This window comes from Hyperolius riggenbachi, chromosome 3 (assembly GCF_040937935.1).
Source record: "Hyperolius riggenbachi isolate aHypRig1 chromosome 3, aHypRig1.pri, whole genome shotgun sequence".
In the NCBI taxonomy this organism is placed as follows: domain Eukaryota; kingdom Metazoa; phylum Chordata; class Amphibia; order Anura; family Hyperoliidae; genus Hyperolius; species Hyperolius riggenbachi.
The window spans coordinates 184,655,498-184,675,381 of NC_090648.1; the positions used below are offsets into that span (position 1 = coordinate 184,655,498).

At 42.2% G+C, this 19,884-nt stretch overlaps 1 protein-coding gene across 1 annotated transcript in view; it reads right to left on the reverse strand.

The window, feature by feature from the left end:
* SLC12A1 (solute carrier family 12 member 1) overlaps positions 1 to 19,884 on the reverse strand; it is a 175,290-nt gene that overhangs the window by 98,879 nt on the left and 56,527 nt on the right. The window contains exons 8-12 of the mRNA XM_068272513.1: positions 14,378 to 14,505; positions 11,174 to 11,258; positions 10,361 to 10,512; positions 6,918 to 7,025; positions 895 to 1,018 (exon numbers count right to left, since the gene is read on the reverse strand). Coding sequence (XP_068128614.1) covers positions 895 to 1,018; positions 6,918 to 7,025; positions 10,361 to 10,512; positions 11,174 to 11,258; positions 14,378 to 14,505 — 597 coding nt within the window. The remainder of the gene's footprint in view (positions 1 to 894; positions 1,019 to 6,917; positions 7,026 to 10,360; positions 10,513 to 11,173; positions 11,259 to 14,377; positions 14,506 to 19,884) is intronic.

Below are 19,884 nucleotides of genomic sequence, written 5' to 3' on the forward strand. Positions count from 1 at the left end.
GCAGTGCTGGTGTGCTTTTCCATTGTTTCTATGCGAATTCGCATGAAAATTCGCATGAAAATTCGCATGCCCAAATCTCATGCGAATTTCCTATTAAATACATTGTATGCGATTCGCATAGCGGTATGCGGTATGCGAATTCTGATGGCTCTGCCATGCGAATTTTTTCTGCACAGAAAAACGCAAAGGAATCCTGACAAGTGGAAACAGTCCCATTCACTTGTATTGCTATGCGAATTTTCATGCAAAAAACGCATGCGAATTCGCTATAGTGGAAATGAGCCCTAAGGCTAATTTCACACCAGGACGTTGCGTTAGAGGAGGCGTTAAGGTCGCATAACGTCCCCCTAACGCCTGGTGGTGCTGGATCTGGACGTCAGAGTGAGCCGCGTTGTGCAGCTCACTCTGGCGTCAGTGATGCGCACTCTTGTGCGCATGCGGCATCACGTGGTCCCGCCGGCCAATCGCCGCACAGAGCGGCTGCTCCAGGATGTAAACACTGCACGTCACAACGTGCAGTGCATAATAATTAGCCATGTGCCTGGCTGCTCTCCGCTCCTCCCCAACATTACTGAGCATGTGCAAGCAGTCTAACGCGGCTCAACCGCGTCCAAAGTACTGCATGCAGTACGTTGTCTTGTGACGCAGCGTAACAATGTAACGCAACGTCCGCACTGTGAACAGCCTCATTGATTTTTCATTACTGTGCGGTGGGCTGCGTTACAGGCTGCTCTAACGTGCGCCTGTAACGTCCCACTGTGAAACCAGCCTAAATCAGTCATTGCCAATTAAAACAAATACAAATCTTATCTGCTATACTCAAAACATGTTTTCATCAATGCAAACCCCCATCTCTGGATTGCCCCGCCCTTCATTTAAAGTAGAAGAACTAACCAATCAGAATAAAGGCCAGCGCAATCACAAAGGTAAGAACATATCCTCTGATTGGCTCGTTGTTCTTTCCATGTCCTTTGGCGAAGAAGTGAAGTCCTTTGTAAATGTTATCCTTGCAAAGAGCCTGTGGGGAAATCAATACACACTTAACTTATTTCTTTGCAGTAAAAATGTTCCAATCCACTATATGACCCTTCATTACAAAGATGATTCACTGTCTTGAACTGATTACAAAAAGGCTGCCATCATAGGTTAAATTAAGTTTTATTGGTACTACTATATAATGTTTAACCAGATAATCATCAAGACTGGAAATTTTGAGGACGCAGTAGAAAATTGTTAACATCTCGTGTAATTTGAAAGAGCTTTGGCAGAGCTGATTGCAGCACAAGTGCTTCTTTTACCCTTTAGAACTAATATTACGTGCCATTAACCCATCACCTGACTGCTCCTCTCCCGCTATTACATTTGACATGTTCTAAGTCTACACAAAACTCTTCGACCCTTGTGTTGGTTCACATGCTAATTTCTTTCATTGACTGTGAAATTAAAGAATAATAGTTTACACAGCTCTGCAGCACAAATTATTCAATTTTCATCACCATTACTAAAACGGCTCCAACAGTGAACATCTGTATATGTGCACATTACTTAGAACATACCGATCATTTCATTTTCCAGGTGTCACTTTCTTTTTTTAGATGAAAGCAAAAATACAGAAACATTAAAAATATAACCTACCATATCAAATTTAAATAAAAAATAATCTAAAAAAAACCTCCTGAGAATTACGTTGATTTTATTATTGAAAAAGTTGGACTTTTCTTCCTTTTGGCCCTGGGCTTGCTTGGAAGATGCTACAGCTAGGAAGTCCAGGACACACCCCCTCTAAGGAAGTACTGAAGAGATGATGTAGCTGCTGCATCATATATTTTGAATGCAATTCCCCACCTTCTGCACAGGCAAGGGAATGAAGAGTGCAATAAGAATATATTGAAAAAACACTGGTCGATGTGCCCTTGATAAATAAAAATAGCTATACGCTGGAGTGTAGGTGAGAAGTGTATGTCTCACCTTCTCAGTAGAACAAACCAAATGTAATGGAAAAATATTCATGCACGTTAAGACAACGCATTTCACGGGTCCTTTCCTGCTTCCTCATGTCAATACAAGTGCCTAAAATGTAACGAGCATGAGCGCCTCAGATCCAATTAAATCTACAGGTGATCTGTTGACCCCGACATGTCTTATTGATTAAGTTCCACCTCATGTTGGACAATTTATTAAGCAACTGGGCGATAACATTTATTTTTAAACAAGGTTTTGTTGAAAGAAACAATAATACAATAGTTATATTGAGAGGATGAGGGGAGGTTTACACTTGATCTGGGGGGTGGATTCCTGTATTAGTGGCAGAGGTTAGTACTTGGAGGCCCCTGCGGTAACAGGTGCTGTTCCCCTATTGTTATGCCCCTTACTACTGATCAATTTTTGATCAGGGAGTGATTGCTTGCTTGCCAGATTAAGTTTGCTTGCTAAAGAAATGATGTAGCTGTTGCATCATGTATTGAATGCAGTACCCCACTTGCAGCAAAGGCAAGGATGAAAAGAAGAGAAGTCCAGCTATAAGAAACATGTCTTTTCACAGTAATCTGCTTTATTTACACACCATCAATGGAGAAAGGAATAGAGTATATGACTGTGGATATCAATGGGCAGAGATGAATTACTGTAACGGTATTCTGCAGACATCTGGTTGAGAATGAATCATCAGCTGCTTCTACTAGCATTGTCTGGCACAATTCAGAATGAAGTTATGTGTGGCCATTTCCCCCCTCCAATGAACCCACCTTGTCCCGTGAATAAAAATGTATTGCCAAATTGGTTAATACATTTTCCAACATCAGTTGGAACCTAGTTGACATGCTGGGATCAATAGATACCTGTGTATTTACAAGACACTTAAGTGTAACGATTATGACACTACTCAGATGACTGAATGTTGGTGATCTGCGGAATAATGGTTTTACAGGACCTTACCACAGGAGTTGGTAAGGAACACTCAGGACACCAACAGAACAGACTAGACACAAGACCCCTTAGTGGGGCTGGAAGGTACAGACAGATAAATACGGTTCTAACGGTCACCTGTGGAGCAGGTGATTCAGACCTTACTGCAGTCTCAGAGATACAAATGACGCGGCTCTAATGGTCATCTGTGGAGCAGGTGATTCAGACCTTACTGCAGTCTCAGAGATACAAATGACACGGCTCTAATGGTCATCTGTGGAGCAGGTGATTCAGACCTTACTGCAGTCTCAGCGATACAAATGACACAGCTCTAATGGTCATCTGTGGAGCAGGTGATTCAGACCTTACTGCAGTCTCAGCGAAAAAATGACACGGCTCTAATGGTCATCTGTGGAGCAGGTGATTCAGACCTTACTGCAGTCTCAGCAACAAGTTCCTTCCGTAGTCTGGACTCTCCACGGGGAGGAGTCAGACAGGGAGAGGGAAGGACCGAACGTGAGTGACACCAGATAGAGGGTGTCACTAACAGGTCTGGCGTTCTGTAACGATCGGTGTCAGCAACCAGAGGGAATCCGATCCTTGGCGATCCGCAGTATCCCCAAGAATACAGATATACCCGATTACTGAGGATCTGCGGAATCGTCAATAATCAGATATGTCTAATCTCTAGACACCAGGGAGAGTGTAAGTGTTTGGTGCAACAGTAATGTTTTGAGGGCTGCACCTCAAGAGCAGGTACAGGGCAGCAAGGAGTACTGCGCAAGTACAGATTCCTTCCGAAGGCCTAGACTTCCCCGAGGGAGGAGTCAGGCTGAGCGCAGGAAGGACAGAGCGTGAGTGACACCAAAGGTAGTGTCACTAACGGATCTGGGAACTGCCTCTAACAGTAAGGTCAGTTCTCGCGGTCGGGCAAGCCAGGTCGAAAACACACGGACAGACAAAGTACAGATTCAAAAGGCAGAGGCGGAGTCCAAAGTACAGGCAGGGTTCGGCAACAGAGTATCAGAAATATCGAGGTACAGAATCAGGAGTGCAGATGCGGAGTCTAGAGGCGAGCCGGGGTTCGGCAACAGAGTATCAGAATAGCAAAGTACAAGATCAGAGTTTCAGAAGAATGGTCAGACAGGAAAACAGGTCATGACAAAAATCACAATCAAACTAGTACTTTAAACTATCAACAGAATCTAGCTAAGTGTGGATCCCCGGCTCCGGCCGGTTCTAGCACACTTTGGGATCTGACCATGGTCTGAGTGCCTTCACGCAAGTGTTAGCAATGGCAGACAACCAGCAACTGACAAGCAGCAGAATATATAGTTGCTGGACTCTGCTGCCCCGCCCGAACCATTCAGCCAATCCTGAGTCCTGCAAGAGTCAGATGATCTTCCTGATCAGCTGACACCTCCCCTGCTGGTATAAAGGTCCTGCATTCAGGCCCGCGCGAGCATAGCTCTCCATCTGTCTAGGTGCACTAACAGACCCAGCCACACCAAGCACATGCTGCTGCATGCAAACAGCCGCTTTGCTGTCAAGACATGCGGCGGCTTTTCTGTGTTCCACCACACCGCCAGACGCGTGCAACCGCTGCGTAGGACGCGGAGTCAGCCGCCTAGCTCTTGGCACATGCGGCGGCTTTTCCGCGTTTCCTCACATTAAGTCTCCCAAAATACAACCGTAATTGCTAATGTACTGTCTATTTCACGTATCCATACCATGGCCTTATTCACTAATTGAATATGAAAATAAATACTGTCTATCTAGAACAATGGCAGATGGGTTGTTTAGAATTGACAAATTAGTCTACCAAACTTGTAAGTATACCTGCAGGAAATGTATTTTTGCTCGTAGCTATCAACAAATTTTCTTGCTGCATTATCACTTCTGTCCAGCAGATGGCTAACATGTGTAGAATGCAAATTATTATGCAAACTACATTATCAACGCACAGACAGGAACTTCATTTAGTGTACTGACTGACTGGGGCTTTTCAAAATTAATAGCGATCCTCACAAAATAGTCAGTACACAAAAAAGACATCATCATACTCTTTCTAAACAGAGACGCTTTGTTATTTCCTGTCTTTTGAGACGGCTGCATAAAGATCAGGAAATAGCTGAAATTCTACCCAATGAATAATAATAATAATATGACAAATGCTGTATCCCTTCTCTCCTTTGTCCAAACTCTCTGGAAAAAGTTTTGACTGGAATTGCTCTGTATGAGCTAGTGCCCATGTAACTGTTATTACCTTCATTATCAATAGGGATATTCAATTAGACATTTCATGCTAATATCATGCAAAAATATGCATGTTGGAACTCAACTGACAAATGCAGCAGTAGCTGCATTTTGATTGGTCTGTTTCCAAGCTGCATGTAGTTGCATAAAACCATCTTGACATTTACATCATTATTAGCATCTTATTGGCCATTCCCAGTTATTCATTAAATAAATCCCATGCAGAGTAAGGGCTGTGTAAAGTGACACTGAAGTGAAAAAAATACAATGATTTGCATTTGTACTACTGATAATGAATGGAACATCAGTAGCAAGGAAAATAGACTCATATTTTTAGATATATATCTTTTTTTTTTTTCTAACAATGCATTATTTTGTCATATTTTCAATTACAAGGTGCACTCTGTGTTTAAACTATAACACAAACAGAGCTAATGACCCTTTCAACTTCCCTGCAGTAAAAATCTTATCTAAATCTGTCTCTGACTATTACTTTGTGCTCCAGAAAACAGCTACCCAAGTTTGGTCGGAGAGCTCAGAGAGGTTTTTTTTCATAGATAACAACTGAAATTTCTTAACTCTTCCTGTACTGGAAACAAAATCAGACTCATATCTATGCTGCTAATGTCTTATTTCTTAGCTGTACTACACATACAAATCATTATTTCATACATTTATTTTCACTTCAGATTCCCTTTAAGTGCCCATTCACACATTTTGTGTGTATTTTAATGTCTTTTTAATTACCTGGAATGTATGGACAGTTGTGTGTGTTTATTTTCATTGGAACTGTTTATATTTATGAGGTTTAACAGAGCTTCATGCTTAAAAATCATTACATGCTGCATTTTAGGAGCACACCTGCCATAGCAATGAATGACAATAAATGTAATATGTAGGTAGCAGGGGGTTCTGCTTGGCCCAAGCAAATGCTTGGGGCCTCACCTACAGTTGGGGTCTCCCGCGCTGCCAGGGCTGCCCTGTCTGTGACTTCTTTGGCTGCTTCCCTGTAACTCACACACAGACCTTAGCCCAATGGCAATGTGTACAGAGGGGAGAGTGGCGCAGTGACCACAGGGTACATATGTGGGAGTGACATCATTGCTCATTTCCTGCATTTGAAGTGTGCTGTGCCATTGCTATGCGCTGCTCTCCTTTCTACAGATTGCTGCTGTTCTACAGGCCTGTGAGCATTGGGGATGGGGAGGCAGCAGGAAGCTACATACTCCCAGTGACACCAATGCCCTATAAGGGGGTGGGGGACCTTTGGCTACTTATACTGGGAGTGGCTATCTATACTGGAACTGGCTACCTAGTGAGGGGACACTTTGGCTACTCGTAGGGGGTGTCTACCTAAACTGGGATAGTGCACCTTTGGCTACCTACCTATACTGAACGGCTATCGATTTTGGGGGACATCTTTGGCTATTTACTATTATGGGATAAGGGGCCTCTGACTGGGGGAGGGCCACAAATGATGTGCCACAAAAACCTTAGCAGCACCCCTGGCAGGCAGCACACGTAGATAGTGCTCTGTCTATTCATTGCATTGATAACATGTATAACTGCCCTCATGCCAGCATTTCCGCCCTTCTTTCTCGAGGAATATGTATGTAGACCACAAAGAAAGCAAATCAAATGTATTTAACAATGAAATATACAACAACAAAAAGTGCTTTTGAAAATCCATGTAAAAAAATAATCTATGTTAAAACATGAGAATACAGGCAGTAAAAGGGATGTGCATTCTCTCATACCTGAAATACTTTGGGTGCGCTGACTAGAGATGCCAATGCTGAGGAGAGAGTAGCTGAGAAAATCCCAGCAATGATCAGAGGGCCGAATCCAGACACCATGCTCATCACCTGCAAAATGACAGACAAGTTACCCTGGGCTGTGGCAATGCTTTTTCAGCATACTATAGTGACCTCCGAAAAACATTGATGTGAGTTGGATTATAAGGCTGCATTCACGCTGTGGGCATTGCATAACGCATGCATTTTAATGTGTGTGAACTGCAATGGAGAAAGGACATAGACCATAATTCAAAACCTGCATGCAGGGAGGTAGAATAATGTGATCCGTACAATGCAGAGGTGTGTATGTGTGTGAAGCATACGGTCAATAAAAAGTATGCTTCACTGTAACTGTTAAAGTGCACACTTTGCAGTAATGCGTTGCATGCAGTGTGTTACCATGCCACACTCTTGTACCGCTACGCACTCGTGCACTGTGAACAAAGCATCTGTGGCATTGCTGTGTGACAGGCTGCATTACAGAATGGCCTCTATGCCGCACCACAAAGCACTGTGAAAGTGGCTTTAGCCTGGAAAAAGTAATAATTCAGAGCTGCGTATACACTTGAGAAAGATGTCACCCAAAATGATAAATGTCTACATGAGCTTCTCAACTATCTGGAGAGCGGCCCTTTCTGTTTTGAGGAGAGGGGGAAAATTCTGTTAATGGGTAATTTTTTGAATGGGGCAGAGATGAAAAACCACTATTTTTTATGTGGAGTGGAGAATAGTTATATGTTTTGTTTGGCTGCCTTTGCTTTTTCTCTCTTCCACTTCATATTAAAGACCAGGTGGTTCCAGGGACAAAAAGTGAGGATGGCAATATTGGCCTCAATTCATTAAAGGGAACCTGAAGTGAGTAAAATTATTTAAAATAAACACATGTCGTAGCTGCAAATGAATATTACATACTTACCTCGCTGTCAGTTCCTCTTAGAAGCTCACAATTTTCATCTTACAGCGATCGCTTCCAGTTCTAACAATATTTTGTCAAAACTGAAATATACCAGTTGCTGTCAGTTAAATGTCAACAGCTGTTAGTTACAACTGAATGTGCAAGGTAATGTCCATGTTTTCCTATGGCTCAAGTGGGTGATAACAGTTTAACAGTGTGCTGACCAGGAAGCTGTTATGGGGTAATGGCCATTTTTAAAATGGAGGACAGAGAATTCCATTGATCACAGGGGACAGACAGGACGCAGGAGAGGAGAAAGAGATTAAGGAGTAGAATACACAGGATACAAGTATGACCTGTGCATGGTTATTTAGAATTTTTATTTTCAGTTCAGGTTCTCTTTAAGGGCTGTCTGCTAAGAAATTTAAAAAAAATGGCCAGTAAAATATTACATTCAGTATTTTAGACTTTTTTTCCCCAAATTCGCTAAGATTTCATCACATGTGGTAATAGTTTGGTAATATACCAAGAAATGTTGCTTCAACTCCCTAAGCCTTGCTTGGTAATGTAGAAGTCTCACCAGCTGTGGAGTAGGTCTGGCACGAAGCTGTAAGTCTTAAGGTGCATACACACGCACTACGGCCGCCAACGACGGGTCCGTCAGACCCTCCCGCTGGGCGGACTTTCAGGAGACAATAGCGCGTGTGTACGCACTGTCGGCAGACTGATAAGGTTGTTCCTGAGCGATCCGCCCGTCGTTGGCGGCCGTAGTGCGTGTGTACGCACCTTTATCCTACAAGTGGTCTACACAAGCCGTTCTTTTCATTCAACTTCACGTGCTTGTGAAAATAGTGAAAAAAAAAAACACCAAAGATAAAATACACTTTTATTTCCAAATACTATATTGTCACCATACTTTGTACTAGGGACATCATTCAAATCTTGTGATAACCAGGACAAATAGGCAGATAAAATGTGTGGGTTTGATGTACAGTAGCAGTGTTTATATTAAAACTATAGGGGATGAAATTGGAGAAATAGTGTATTTTTTTCATTTTTTCCTTGTTTTTCCCTTTAAAATGCATAGAAAATGAAGTAATTACTTGAAACAAACATCAACCCCAAAAAGCCTAACTGGTGCTGAAAAAAACAAGATATAGATAATTTCATTGTGATTAGTAGCAAAAAAGTTTCTGTACCGTGTTAGTCCCCTTCTTCCGACACATTTCCAGATGTTAGCTGACGTAAAATGTTTACCATTTATCTGCATCAGTGTTTTACTTCAGCTAACATCTGGAAATATGCCTGAAGAAGGGGACTAGATCCCAGAAAGCTTGCATCATCTATTAGTTAGCCATTAAAAGGTATTATTTTTGACAAAACATTGTTTTTTTTCTACCTATATATTGTGATTAGTAGTGATTAGGCTTTTTGGCAAATAAAAAGGGATGAGTACTGAAAGGCGAAAATTGCTCTTGTCCGTTAGGGTAAAAACGCCTTTGGGGTGAAGTGGTTAAGGAATGCTCTAATCTTGAATTGACATTTATTGAGGTATCTACTGCACAAGTAATTTACCACACTAATCAGTCATTTTACTTTTCAGTGTGTTAATAGGTTGAGTGAATTGGCATTTAGCAAGATGTTCACTAAAATCAGCTGTTTTCTGCATTACCAAATGCGGTAATGCTTAGTGAATGGAGCCCCATGTCATAGAGGCACTAGACAAGACAAACAACATTTATATTGTGCTTTTTCCTGGCGGACTTAAAGCGCCAGAGCTGCAGCCACAAGGTGCGCTCAGTTGGCAGTGGCAGTGTTAGGGAGTCTAGCCCAAGCACTCATTTCTGAATAGGTGCTGGCTTACTGAACAGGAAGAGACAAGATATGAACCCAGGTCGCCTGTGTCAGATGCCGAGCCAGGCCAATCAGTTTGCAATGTAGCATGACATCCAGAGAATTTTCTTTCTTTTAAAGAAATAAAGTTGGCAAGGTATATATTTGTCTCATCAATTTGTTTCTGACCAAGTGAATCCTACTCCTTGTATACTAGAGTGTGACTGAAGCAGGAGCATTAGTCTCTGAGGGAACAGTGAGAATCGATACAAATGGTTTTATGTAATCGATAACATACTGCATGATATGTTTGGGCTATACAGTATAACTGTGGAAGATAAACACATGAGAACTATAGAAGATAAACACACTGTTCTCTCCACATTGCATGTCTGAATAACATAACTGTGACCTTCACCGATAATTCTTACTATGGTACAAATCACTTAGTCATCCTTGGCACGAAAGCAGTTAGCGGCAAAATAAAACGTAATCAGTTATTGAGGAAATGAGTCTAAACTGTTTTGCTATTATGAATTATATTGACCTAGAAGCACTATTGGGAAGCTAAATAGAAAGTTATTGGCAATAATGAAAATACACAGTAAAACACCCCATTATGTTTTATGCCTCTAACTGTGCACTGCTGCAGAAAACCCCAGTGATCAATACTTACTTGGAAGTTATTCATCAGCCCAAACTTACACGTCCCATCTACACATGCAGAAAAGTCATAGCCAAGATCGCAGGCAGCCGATCCATTACAATGCATGGCGGATGTGATTGTGTCATTGACATTGCCGGTGGCATCACGTACTACTGAGGCAGCTGTAAAGCAAATATATGATGTGATTCCAGTTGGTATTGTCATCACTATTGTATAAACATAATGGGTTAAAAATGTAACGTCTGAATACATTGAAAACTTTGATAGGCTAGCTTAGAACCCACAGCAAAACAAACAGCTATTAATGGATATATTTTCAGTGGAAGACTAGACAATACTATTTATCTGATTATGAATTTGATTGCTGTTGCCATTATTATTGTGTACACATAGTATTTTAAAAGCGTAGCATATAATTATGTTATAAATGTTTTTTTTAATGGCTGGTTCACACAGGTGTCTGCAAAACAGAAGCAGAAAAACAGAAAATGCTCTGCATTGGTTAACAGCGCTTTGTCGCTGCGTCTCGTTTTGAGCCCCCTAGGGGGATAGGGAAGCGCCAAACATATCCCTAGCGTCCTGGATGAGACGACAGGATCTAGCGTGACGAAAGCCGTAACCGTCATTTAAAAAGAGCTTCCATTCATTTAAAAGGACTGCGCTTGATTACATTTGAACACACTGAATGCCGCATCTGCTGCATTTAGACGCCCATGTGTACCAGCCCTTAAGCGAAAGAAAAAGTTTAACATTTTATCCCGGCTATCCAGCTGCTTCCTAAGCATAAAATAACATATAACACACCAACCGGAGGACACTCACCTGCACAGATTGCTACCCCAAGATAAGCAATAGTTGTGATCAAAATGGCAAGCATGGTTCCTTTTGGTATAGCACCTTGAGGATCCTAAAGAAAAATGCAATCATGCAATTTAGTGGAAAAAGCTTAAAAGGTAGTATTATTATTTTTATTATATACATTTATGTGGCACTTCACAGATAAAATATGCGTGCCAGGAGGAATCCCTTGCTCATACAAAACTTGTCAAGATTTACACCTGGATCTTTAAAGCTGCGAGGAAAGAGTGCTATCTCCCTGGCCCCCAGACTGCCTTTTCGCATGTGGGACTTTCTGCCATTTTATATAACTGTTGTCAAATGCACTGGCACTCTGCTTGATCAGTGGATTTGACAATTTCATAGTGAAATTTTGCAACCAGTTATTGAATATCAATAGTCACTGTATGTTACAAGTACTAAAAGTAACTGTTACTGGAGGAAAATTGATCACCTTTATTATAAAAGTCATGCAACACTACAGTAGAGCTACTGTAATAGGAGTCAATGTAAGGGGGGGCACTGTAATGGGAATTATTATAAAAGAACATTGTAACAGGGGCACTATAATGGGGCAGTATAATAGGAAGCAGTATGATGGAGGCACTATAATAATGAGTTATTTTATAATAGGGAGCACTACAAAAAAGAGCACTATAATGGGAGAATTGTAATGACAGATTGTAGTGGAGTTACCTGGAGAAATTGGGTTGGCAAACCCTTTTTTTTTTGTATCCCTATAAAAGAAGCCTATAGAGACATATGGAAACTGCCAACTTTATTTACTTTAAAAAATGGTTATTTGCCTAACTTTTATGTTGATCCTTTTGCCTCTCATATCAACTGTGTCACAGACCCAGTACAAGTATGTATACTAAGTATCCTGACTCCAGTCTCACTTCACTTGCTGAACCCTTGTTCCAGGGGGTGTAACTTAGATGAAAATATGAACTGTTACAGATCAGTATACCAGTACTGTGTCACAGACCCAGAAAAAGCATGTAGACTAAGTATTCGGACTCCAGTCTTAATTCATTTGCTGAACCCTCGTTCCAACCCTTGTTCATTTTCTGAACCCTTGTTAATCAGCTTTACAGATAGGCAAATGGTGTTTTTTTTAAGACAAATATAAATTGAAGACCTCTATTTACCTCTTACTACGTATTTCCTTTACAAAGAAAAAACGTTTTGGTGGTCGTGGTTTGGTTCAGCGGCTCCCATACTACTCCCAGAGCTGAGTAACAGTTCTCCTGCGCTTTATTTCAGTATGAAATAAGTGTTCTTATGGATCAATAAAGCATTACTGACAAGTGAAGCACAGAGGCAATCTCACTTAGCTCTGGGTAGGTTCTGACTGCTAGTAATGCTTCCTTTCAGGTGGGGTATTTCTCCTATCTACTTCACCACTTGATAAAACTGCCCACCACCATGCTAACAGAAGAAGCTTGCTGAATAAGGAGCAACTCTCTGAATAACTTTCAGCTGGCCCTTTGCTTAAAATGTTTGAGGACAACTGACATAATGTAAAAAAAAAAAAAGCCTTCAATCAAGCCTTACTGAGGAATACTGGACTGACGGGGCTCTCCCAGCCTTGGTCATTTTGTAGCTCTGAATCTTATGCTGGGAATACACGGTCAGATAGTTTCTTATCAATCGAGCCGCTGATGGCTTGATTGATAATTTCCGACAGGTCCGATCAGCGAGGCACTCGATTCCCTGCTCGATACCCGCAGGCGGACACGGGGCAGAAAATGAGCGGAAGATAAGGAGCGGCAGCAGGGACGAGCGGGGATCAATCCAGGCGCCGACAGGGACGAGCGGGGATGCGCTGGGATCGAGCCAGCTCGATCCGGCGCAACTATCTAACCATGTATTCCCAGCTTTAGGGTCAAGTTAGAGCTACGAAGGCTAAATTTATATTCTAGAATATTGCACCCTTTTGAGCTAGAAGAGATCAGATGCGGATCAGTGAATAATGGCGCACAGCGCCTATGCATAAAAATGGAGACGCATTAAAAAGATACGCTTATCACTAAACGGCACAGATTAACGTTATTTATCAATATGGTCGTTCATATGCCAAACAGCGGCATATTGCGCACAGTAACGTTATTTATCAGTAGCTAACCTACATAAGCCAAACTGCAGAAGTTATTTAACTGCAAAACGGTGAATGGATTTAATGTAACACTGTCAAGGTTAGGGTTAGGCAACACCAGGGGAGATTTAGGGTTAGGCACCACCAGGGAGGTCTTAGGGTTAGGCACCACCAGGGGGTGCTTAGGGTTAGGCACCTCCAGGGGGGTGGTTAGGGTTAGGCACCTCCAGGGGGGTCTTAGGTTTAGGCACCACCAGAGGGGTGCTTAGGGTTAGGCACCTTTAGGGGGGTGGTTAGGGTTAGGCACCACCAGGGGGGTGGTTAGGGTTAGGCACCACCAGGGGGGTGGTTAGGGTTAGGCACCACCAGGGGGGTGGTTAGGGTTAGGCACCACCAGGGGGACTTAGGATTAGGCACCACCAGGAGGGTCTTAGGGTTATGCACCACCAGGGGGGTGGTTAGAGTTAGGCACCACCAGGGGGGTGGTTAGGGTCTGGCACCACCAGGGGGGTTTAGGGGTTAGAGATAGGTACAGAGAGGGTTCTGTGTGTTAATGCTAAATAACGATAAGGCTTTAACGTTAAATACCGATAAGTGACAAATGGATTAGTGGCAACACCATGCGCCATTATTCGCAGCCGCCATTTTCAGATGGATGCCACAGATGAGTGTTTGGGAAATATTTACAAATTTCTTTAAATTATTTACATTCCTGGGTTATTTTCTGATATGAGCTCAACTTTCTGTAATAAATGTTGTAGTCAAATAAATTCCTGGCACTTTGTGGGCCAAAGCTACACCTGGACAAATGCAGGATGCCTTGGGCTCTTCTGCCAGTGAGGGAACACATTGGATGAGATTTTCTTTTGCTATAATATGAAGAGCTAACCCATGTACTAATCAAAGGTTTACTAAATCAATATGGCATCATCCTGTATAGGATTAGGTCCACCAAAAATGTACCTGCAGATTTTTATGTTACTTTCCAAACCTTCATCCAAGGGCTCATTTGTCACCAAAAGAGAAAGACTGTCAAAATACCCAGAACATACTTTTCAGATGTGAAATACTCTGTTTTGGTAATGTGTTACCTTCAAGTCCCCTGAAATATTTGCTCCTGCAAGGATTCCAGTAGCTGCTGGGAAGAAAATAGCAAACACAGAGAAGAACCCTTCCCCATTCCTGAAGGCCGGTCCAAAATTTTCAGCAAATATTGAAGCTAAAATGAAAGAATATTTGTTTAGCTCTTTACAACTTTCATAAGAATCAGTTATTGAAGATAGTGATCAATAGAAGATAGCCTTAGTAGTAACTAAGGGTGCCATACACACCTAGATTGCCACTCAATTTGACAAATCGATTGATCCCTCTCTGATCTGAATCAGCACGAAATGTATTAAAAATCTATTGAACAGCAATTAGGCCCCGTTCACACTTGCGGTTCTCTGCCAAACGGACCGGATGACCTGACTGGATCCGGACCGGATCGGAACCGTACGGTTCTGATCCGGATCCGATCCGGATCCAGTCAGGTTGCATCAGGTGTTCATCAGGATGCGATCCGGATCCGTTTGGCAAAAGATAGTAGAAATAAAATAAAAATGTTGGAGTCTGGGAGGTCAGCAGAAGGTGGACCTGTGGAATCAGGCCCTCCGCTGTTTAGCACTCACCTCCACCTCCGACATACTGCCAACATCTCCAACACGTTTAAAGTCACTGCTGCTCCACTCCAAAATGCTTGCCCATGTGTCCCCATCCAAAATCGCCGCTACAATACGCATAGGAAGTGGGGTAGAACATCCGGTTTTTATAGCCGGTGTGTTGTGCGCTCTCCGGTTCTCATTGGTTTCTATTGGCCGGATGCAACAGTCCGGCTCCGCTCCGGATACATCAGCCGGAGGAGCCGGACCAAAAAATAGCGCATGTTGGGTCTTACGCCGGAGTCCGGATCGGGTCCGGCTCCGGTCCGGACGGAACGGACGCATGTGAACGGACGCATAGACTTTCATTGCTATGCCGTGCGTCTGTTCCGTCCGTTCCGCATGCGATCCGGCTCCGGCACGGCGATTCCGGACGGCGACCGCCAATGTGAACCGGGCCTTATACTGCTCAATGCAGTGCAACGTTATGGGCCATTGATCTACCACCCTTCCTTGCCCTTCACAATCGAGGAAAATTTACATCTGGTCTTGATCATTTTGATTAATTTTATATTAAAAATCAGTAGTAGGCCAGGATATCTTCCAATGGAGGTAATTTATTTAATTCATAATATCAAGAGTATATGGTTTTTATGAACAAAATAAAGTACCCCATGCTGGAAGAGACCCTGGCCTGCTTCTGATCTTTCTGCTGGATTGCTGCACAGCTGCAGAGCATAGGTGCCTCTCATGTACTGCCAGATGGAGGGACATCCTTTTCTAACAGTTTTCGCAGTTCTGGAGTTGTGTCTTATCATAAAGGCTGCACTGCTTTTTGGGGACACATTTTAAAAATGTCTGTTTTTTCTTATCTGGAAAATTTCGAAAAATAAAAGCAGATTTCTTCAATTCCCTCTAAAATATTAGTCATCAGCATCCATATAGCCTAGAGAAAAGTTTAAATATTGTATACTGTTTCTCCCAATTTCTGGTACACCAACCGTGTGTTTTGTATAATCTTGGCTAATTACACTGCACCTATATAAGCACAAGTATTCAGTATCTGTAACTATAAAGGGAGGGATTTTGGTGTCTGTAATTTAAAAAAAAGAAATCACTATAAATACTGTTAAGTGAACTTGATTTACGCAACCATGCACTGAATTGCATCTCGCTAAATGGTTTTAACTGAGCTACTTTTTTTTTTATTTTCATTTTTCATTAAAGGGGAACTGAAGAGAGAGGTATATGGAGGCTGTCATGTTTATTTCCTTTTAAGCAATACCAGTTACCTGGCAGCCCTGCTGATCCTCTGCCTCTAATACTATTAATCATAGCCCCTGAACAAGCATTCAGCAGTTTAGGTGTTTCAGTGGTTCAGACTTTAAAGTCAGATCTGACAAGACTAGCTGCATGCTTGTTTCTGGTTTTATTCAGATACTACTGCAGAGAAATAGACCAACAGGGCTGCCAGGCAACTGGTATTGATTAAAAGGAAATAAACATGACAGCCTCCATATAACTCTCTCTTCAGTTCCCCTTTAAGTGTTTTATTTATATATATATATATATATAAGTACCGGTACACTTTTTGCCTTTTACTTTTAGATGTGTTTTTTTTTTTAATTAGTACCGTTATTCCTTTTGATACCATCCTTTCTATTAATAATCATATTAGATGACTAATAAAAAGGCTGTATCACACAGCCATCTCACATACTAGCTTTGACAGCCAGTCAGAGAGCTCCTTTCATGGAGGTGCTCTGATTGGCTGTTTGCAGAAGCTGTGGGATTCGGTCAGCCCATCGCAGGGCAGAAATGACAGTGAAGCTAGCAGCAGATCAGAAACATTGGTGAGAGCAGGGCAGGGATGTAGATTAACTACCCCTCAGCACAAGGACCTGCATAAAGAGACTGCGAATGTAATCCAGCACACATATAAAGAGGTTCAAGTATAGCTAAATTTAGGAAATGCAAATTAAATTCTTATGTTTTTCTTTTTTTTTTTTTTTCAGAAATCAGGTCCAAGTTAAAAGTAGTCAATTAGTTAACAAATAATAATGCATGTGAACTCCATGGTGCTAAAGAAATGTTTTTAGCCTTCTGCCAGACCTACAATTGTAGCCTCAGGCATCGCTGTATTTTAAAGCGGACCCAAACCAAACATTTTTTTAATTCAAAATATTTAGTTGCACCACTCTGACTCATACAAAGATAAATAAACACTCCTTCAAACCTATGATCATTTCAGTGCATGCTTTTCACCCTTCTCTTTTCATAGCTAGGGTTAAAATGGGGGCAGCCATTAGCAATTCCTCCATTGCCGGACACCATCTACTCCACCAGTTTGCCGGAAAAATCCCAGCAATTTGAAACAAGGGAGGGGTTCCTCCAATAAATGTAAAATATTTTATATTTGTCATCATGCAGCTGAAAAAAGGCTGCTATTTATTATTGTAATTTAGAAAATAGATTTTATTTCTGAAATCTTGTATTTTCAATTTGGGTCCACTTTAAATGACGTTTCATGAAGTATTGGTAATGGTGTAACAATTAAAGGTTAATGTAAAGTTCAGAGTCAGTAGTGGCCCTGTAACATCACACAAAGGGAAAATCTGAAAGAGGTTTAACATCTAAAAATGTATTTTCACATAATAAAAAAAAAATTGTGTTCATTGTGTATTTATATCACACAGTACATTATTTTCCTGATACTCCTATGTCTTTAGTGAATCAAGCATTATAATCATGCCTGATAACATCACTTGATTTGCATACAATGTTGTCACAGTTTGTGGTCTCAGGCCCCGAGACCTCACTTCCATACGGTATTATGCTAGGTACACACCATACAATGTTCTGGCAGATTTACCTGCCAGATCGATTATTTCCAACATATCCAATCTGAATTTCAATCGATTTTTTGATTTTCCGATCTTTTTAAATTGTTTTTCAATTTTTTTTAATCGATTTTCGTTCAGTTCAAGGAAAATTGATAGAAAAAGATGAACAAACAATTATAAAAAATCAATCTAAATTCAGATCGGACATGTTGGAAATAATCGATCTGGCAGGTAAATCTGCCAGAAAAATTGTAGGGTGTGTACCTAGCATAACGCTGGTTCACTATTTATTTTTTTATATTTGTTTTCTTGAAAAAGAAAGAAAAAAACGAGTTAGGCCAGAAACCCACTAAGCGTGTGGTCCGGTATTGGAGAGAATCCGAAGACATAACAACAAAAGTTGTTTATGTGATACCTTTAATGACTAACTGTACAGTAATCATTAACGGTATCACCTAAACAACTTTTGTTGTTATGTCTTCAAACCCACTAAGAGCGTTTCTAAGCACTAGTGACTTGAAAAAGCTCTTGCTAATGCAATGCTATGAGGGAATTTTATAAAAGCACATTGCCCAAGTGGGATCACACCCATAGCATTACATTAGCAAGAGCTTTTCAAATCACAAAGCGCTCAGAAAAGCGCTCCTAGTGGGTTTCTGGCCTGACTTAGGTATGTCAGTAACAATTAAAAGTAAATGGTCACAAAGCAAAACTCCTGTGTGACTAGGACCTTATGGAAGCAACTGCTCCCTAAGGCCAGGAACCCACTAGGAGTGCTTTTCTGAGCACTTTGTGAGTTGAAAAGCTCTTGCTAATGTAATGCTATGGGTGTGATCCCACTTGAGCGATGTGATTTTGTAGAAATCCCCATAGCATTGCATTAGCAAGAGCTTTTTCAAATTACTAGCGCTTACAAAAGGCTTCTAGTGGGTTTAAGCCCTAAGTCATGTGCAGCACCTTATGGCTTGTACACAAGCTATGTGATTTTCAGTCAAGGCAGCTGCATGAGGCTGCTTCTGACAAGAATCTAGTGTGTGTACAGCCCCCCCCCCCCCATTCCCTCTTGATGTAATGGCAAGAGGTCAGCCTGGCGTGAGCTGAGCACTTCACAACTGGACCTGGAGGCTAGCAACATGTCTGTATAGCATTGGGCCCTGTCACCTAAAGGATTAAGTCCCAGTCCCTTGGGTAATAATTATTGTGTGTATATGCACCTTTAGATGACACATACAATAGTGGAACTACACCAATTCACAAAGTTAATGCCTTGGGTTCAGTATACAGAACTTATGACAGGAATGTCCCCTTCCATGAGCACCTAGTCACATGGGTGATTTCCTTGCTTTCAGAGTGTGGGTAAGGCCACCTGCAACCTTTGCTGAGGTCAGTATCCCAGCATGCATCATGTTTTGCAGCATAACCAGGAAGTTGTGGATCAGGAGGTCAGCCAGAAGATTTTTGCTTTTATTCACCATAAAAAGTGAGGTACTTAGGTACTGCACCTAGGTACTGACATCACACTGTCGGAGCCTTGTTGCATTGTTGGAAATAACAGCTGTTTCTAACTGCTCTAAAAGCAGCTCCTTCCACAGACATCACCTGCCAGCCACCGGTGTACCTACCGGGGATGCGACCCCCTCAGCCGCAGGGGGGCCCGGGGCTGCTCTGGGGCCCGCTCACTGTGCGCGGGGGGAGCGCTGCTATGGACCCCCCAGCAAGGTGCTCAACTGGCCGCAGCGTGCGCCAGTTCATTCCCCGCAGCCCCGCTCCAGCAGCCTGCATAGTCTCCGGCAGGCAGAGCAGGGCTACGGCAAGATGGCCACCGAAGCCCTGTACTGGAGACTATTTGTGTCTCCAGTACAGGGCTTCAGCAGCCATCTTGCCCTAGCCCTGCACAGTGCCTGTCAGCGCGGGAGATGTGCTGCAGTGCACAGGAGGATCGTCGGGGAGCTGAGAGGCCTGGAGAGACTCCTGACAGGTAAGGAATGTTTTTTTACAGGGGCATTTTTTTTCTGGTGTCTGCTGCCCACATTACGATATTCTGGTAACTGACTGCTGCCCACATTAGGATTTTCTGGTGTCTGCTGCCCACATTACGATTTTCTGGTGTCTGCT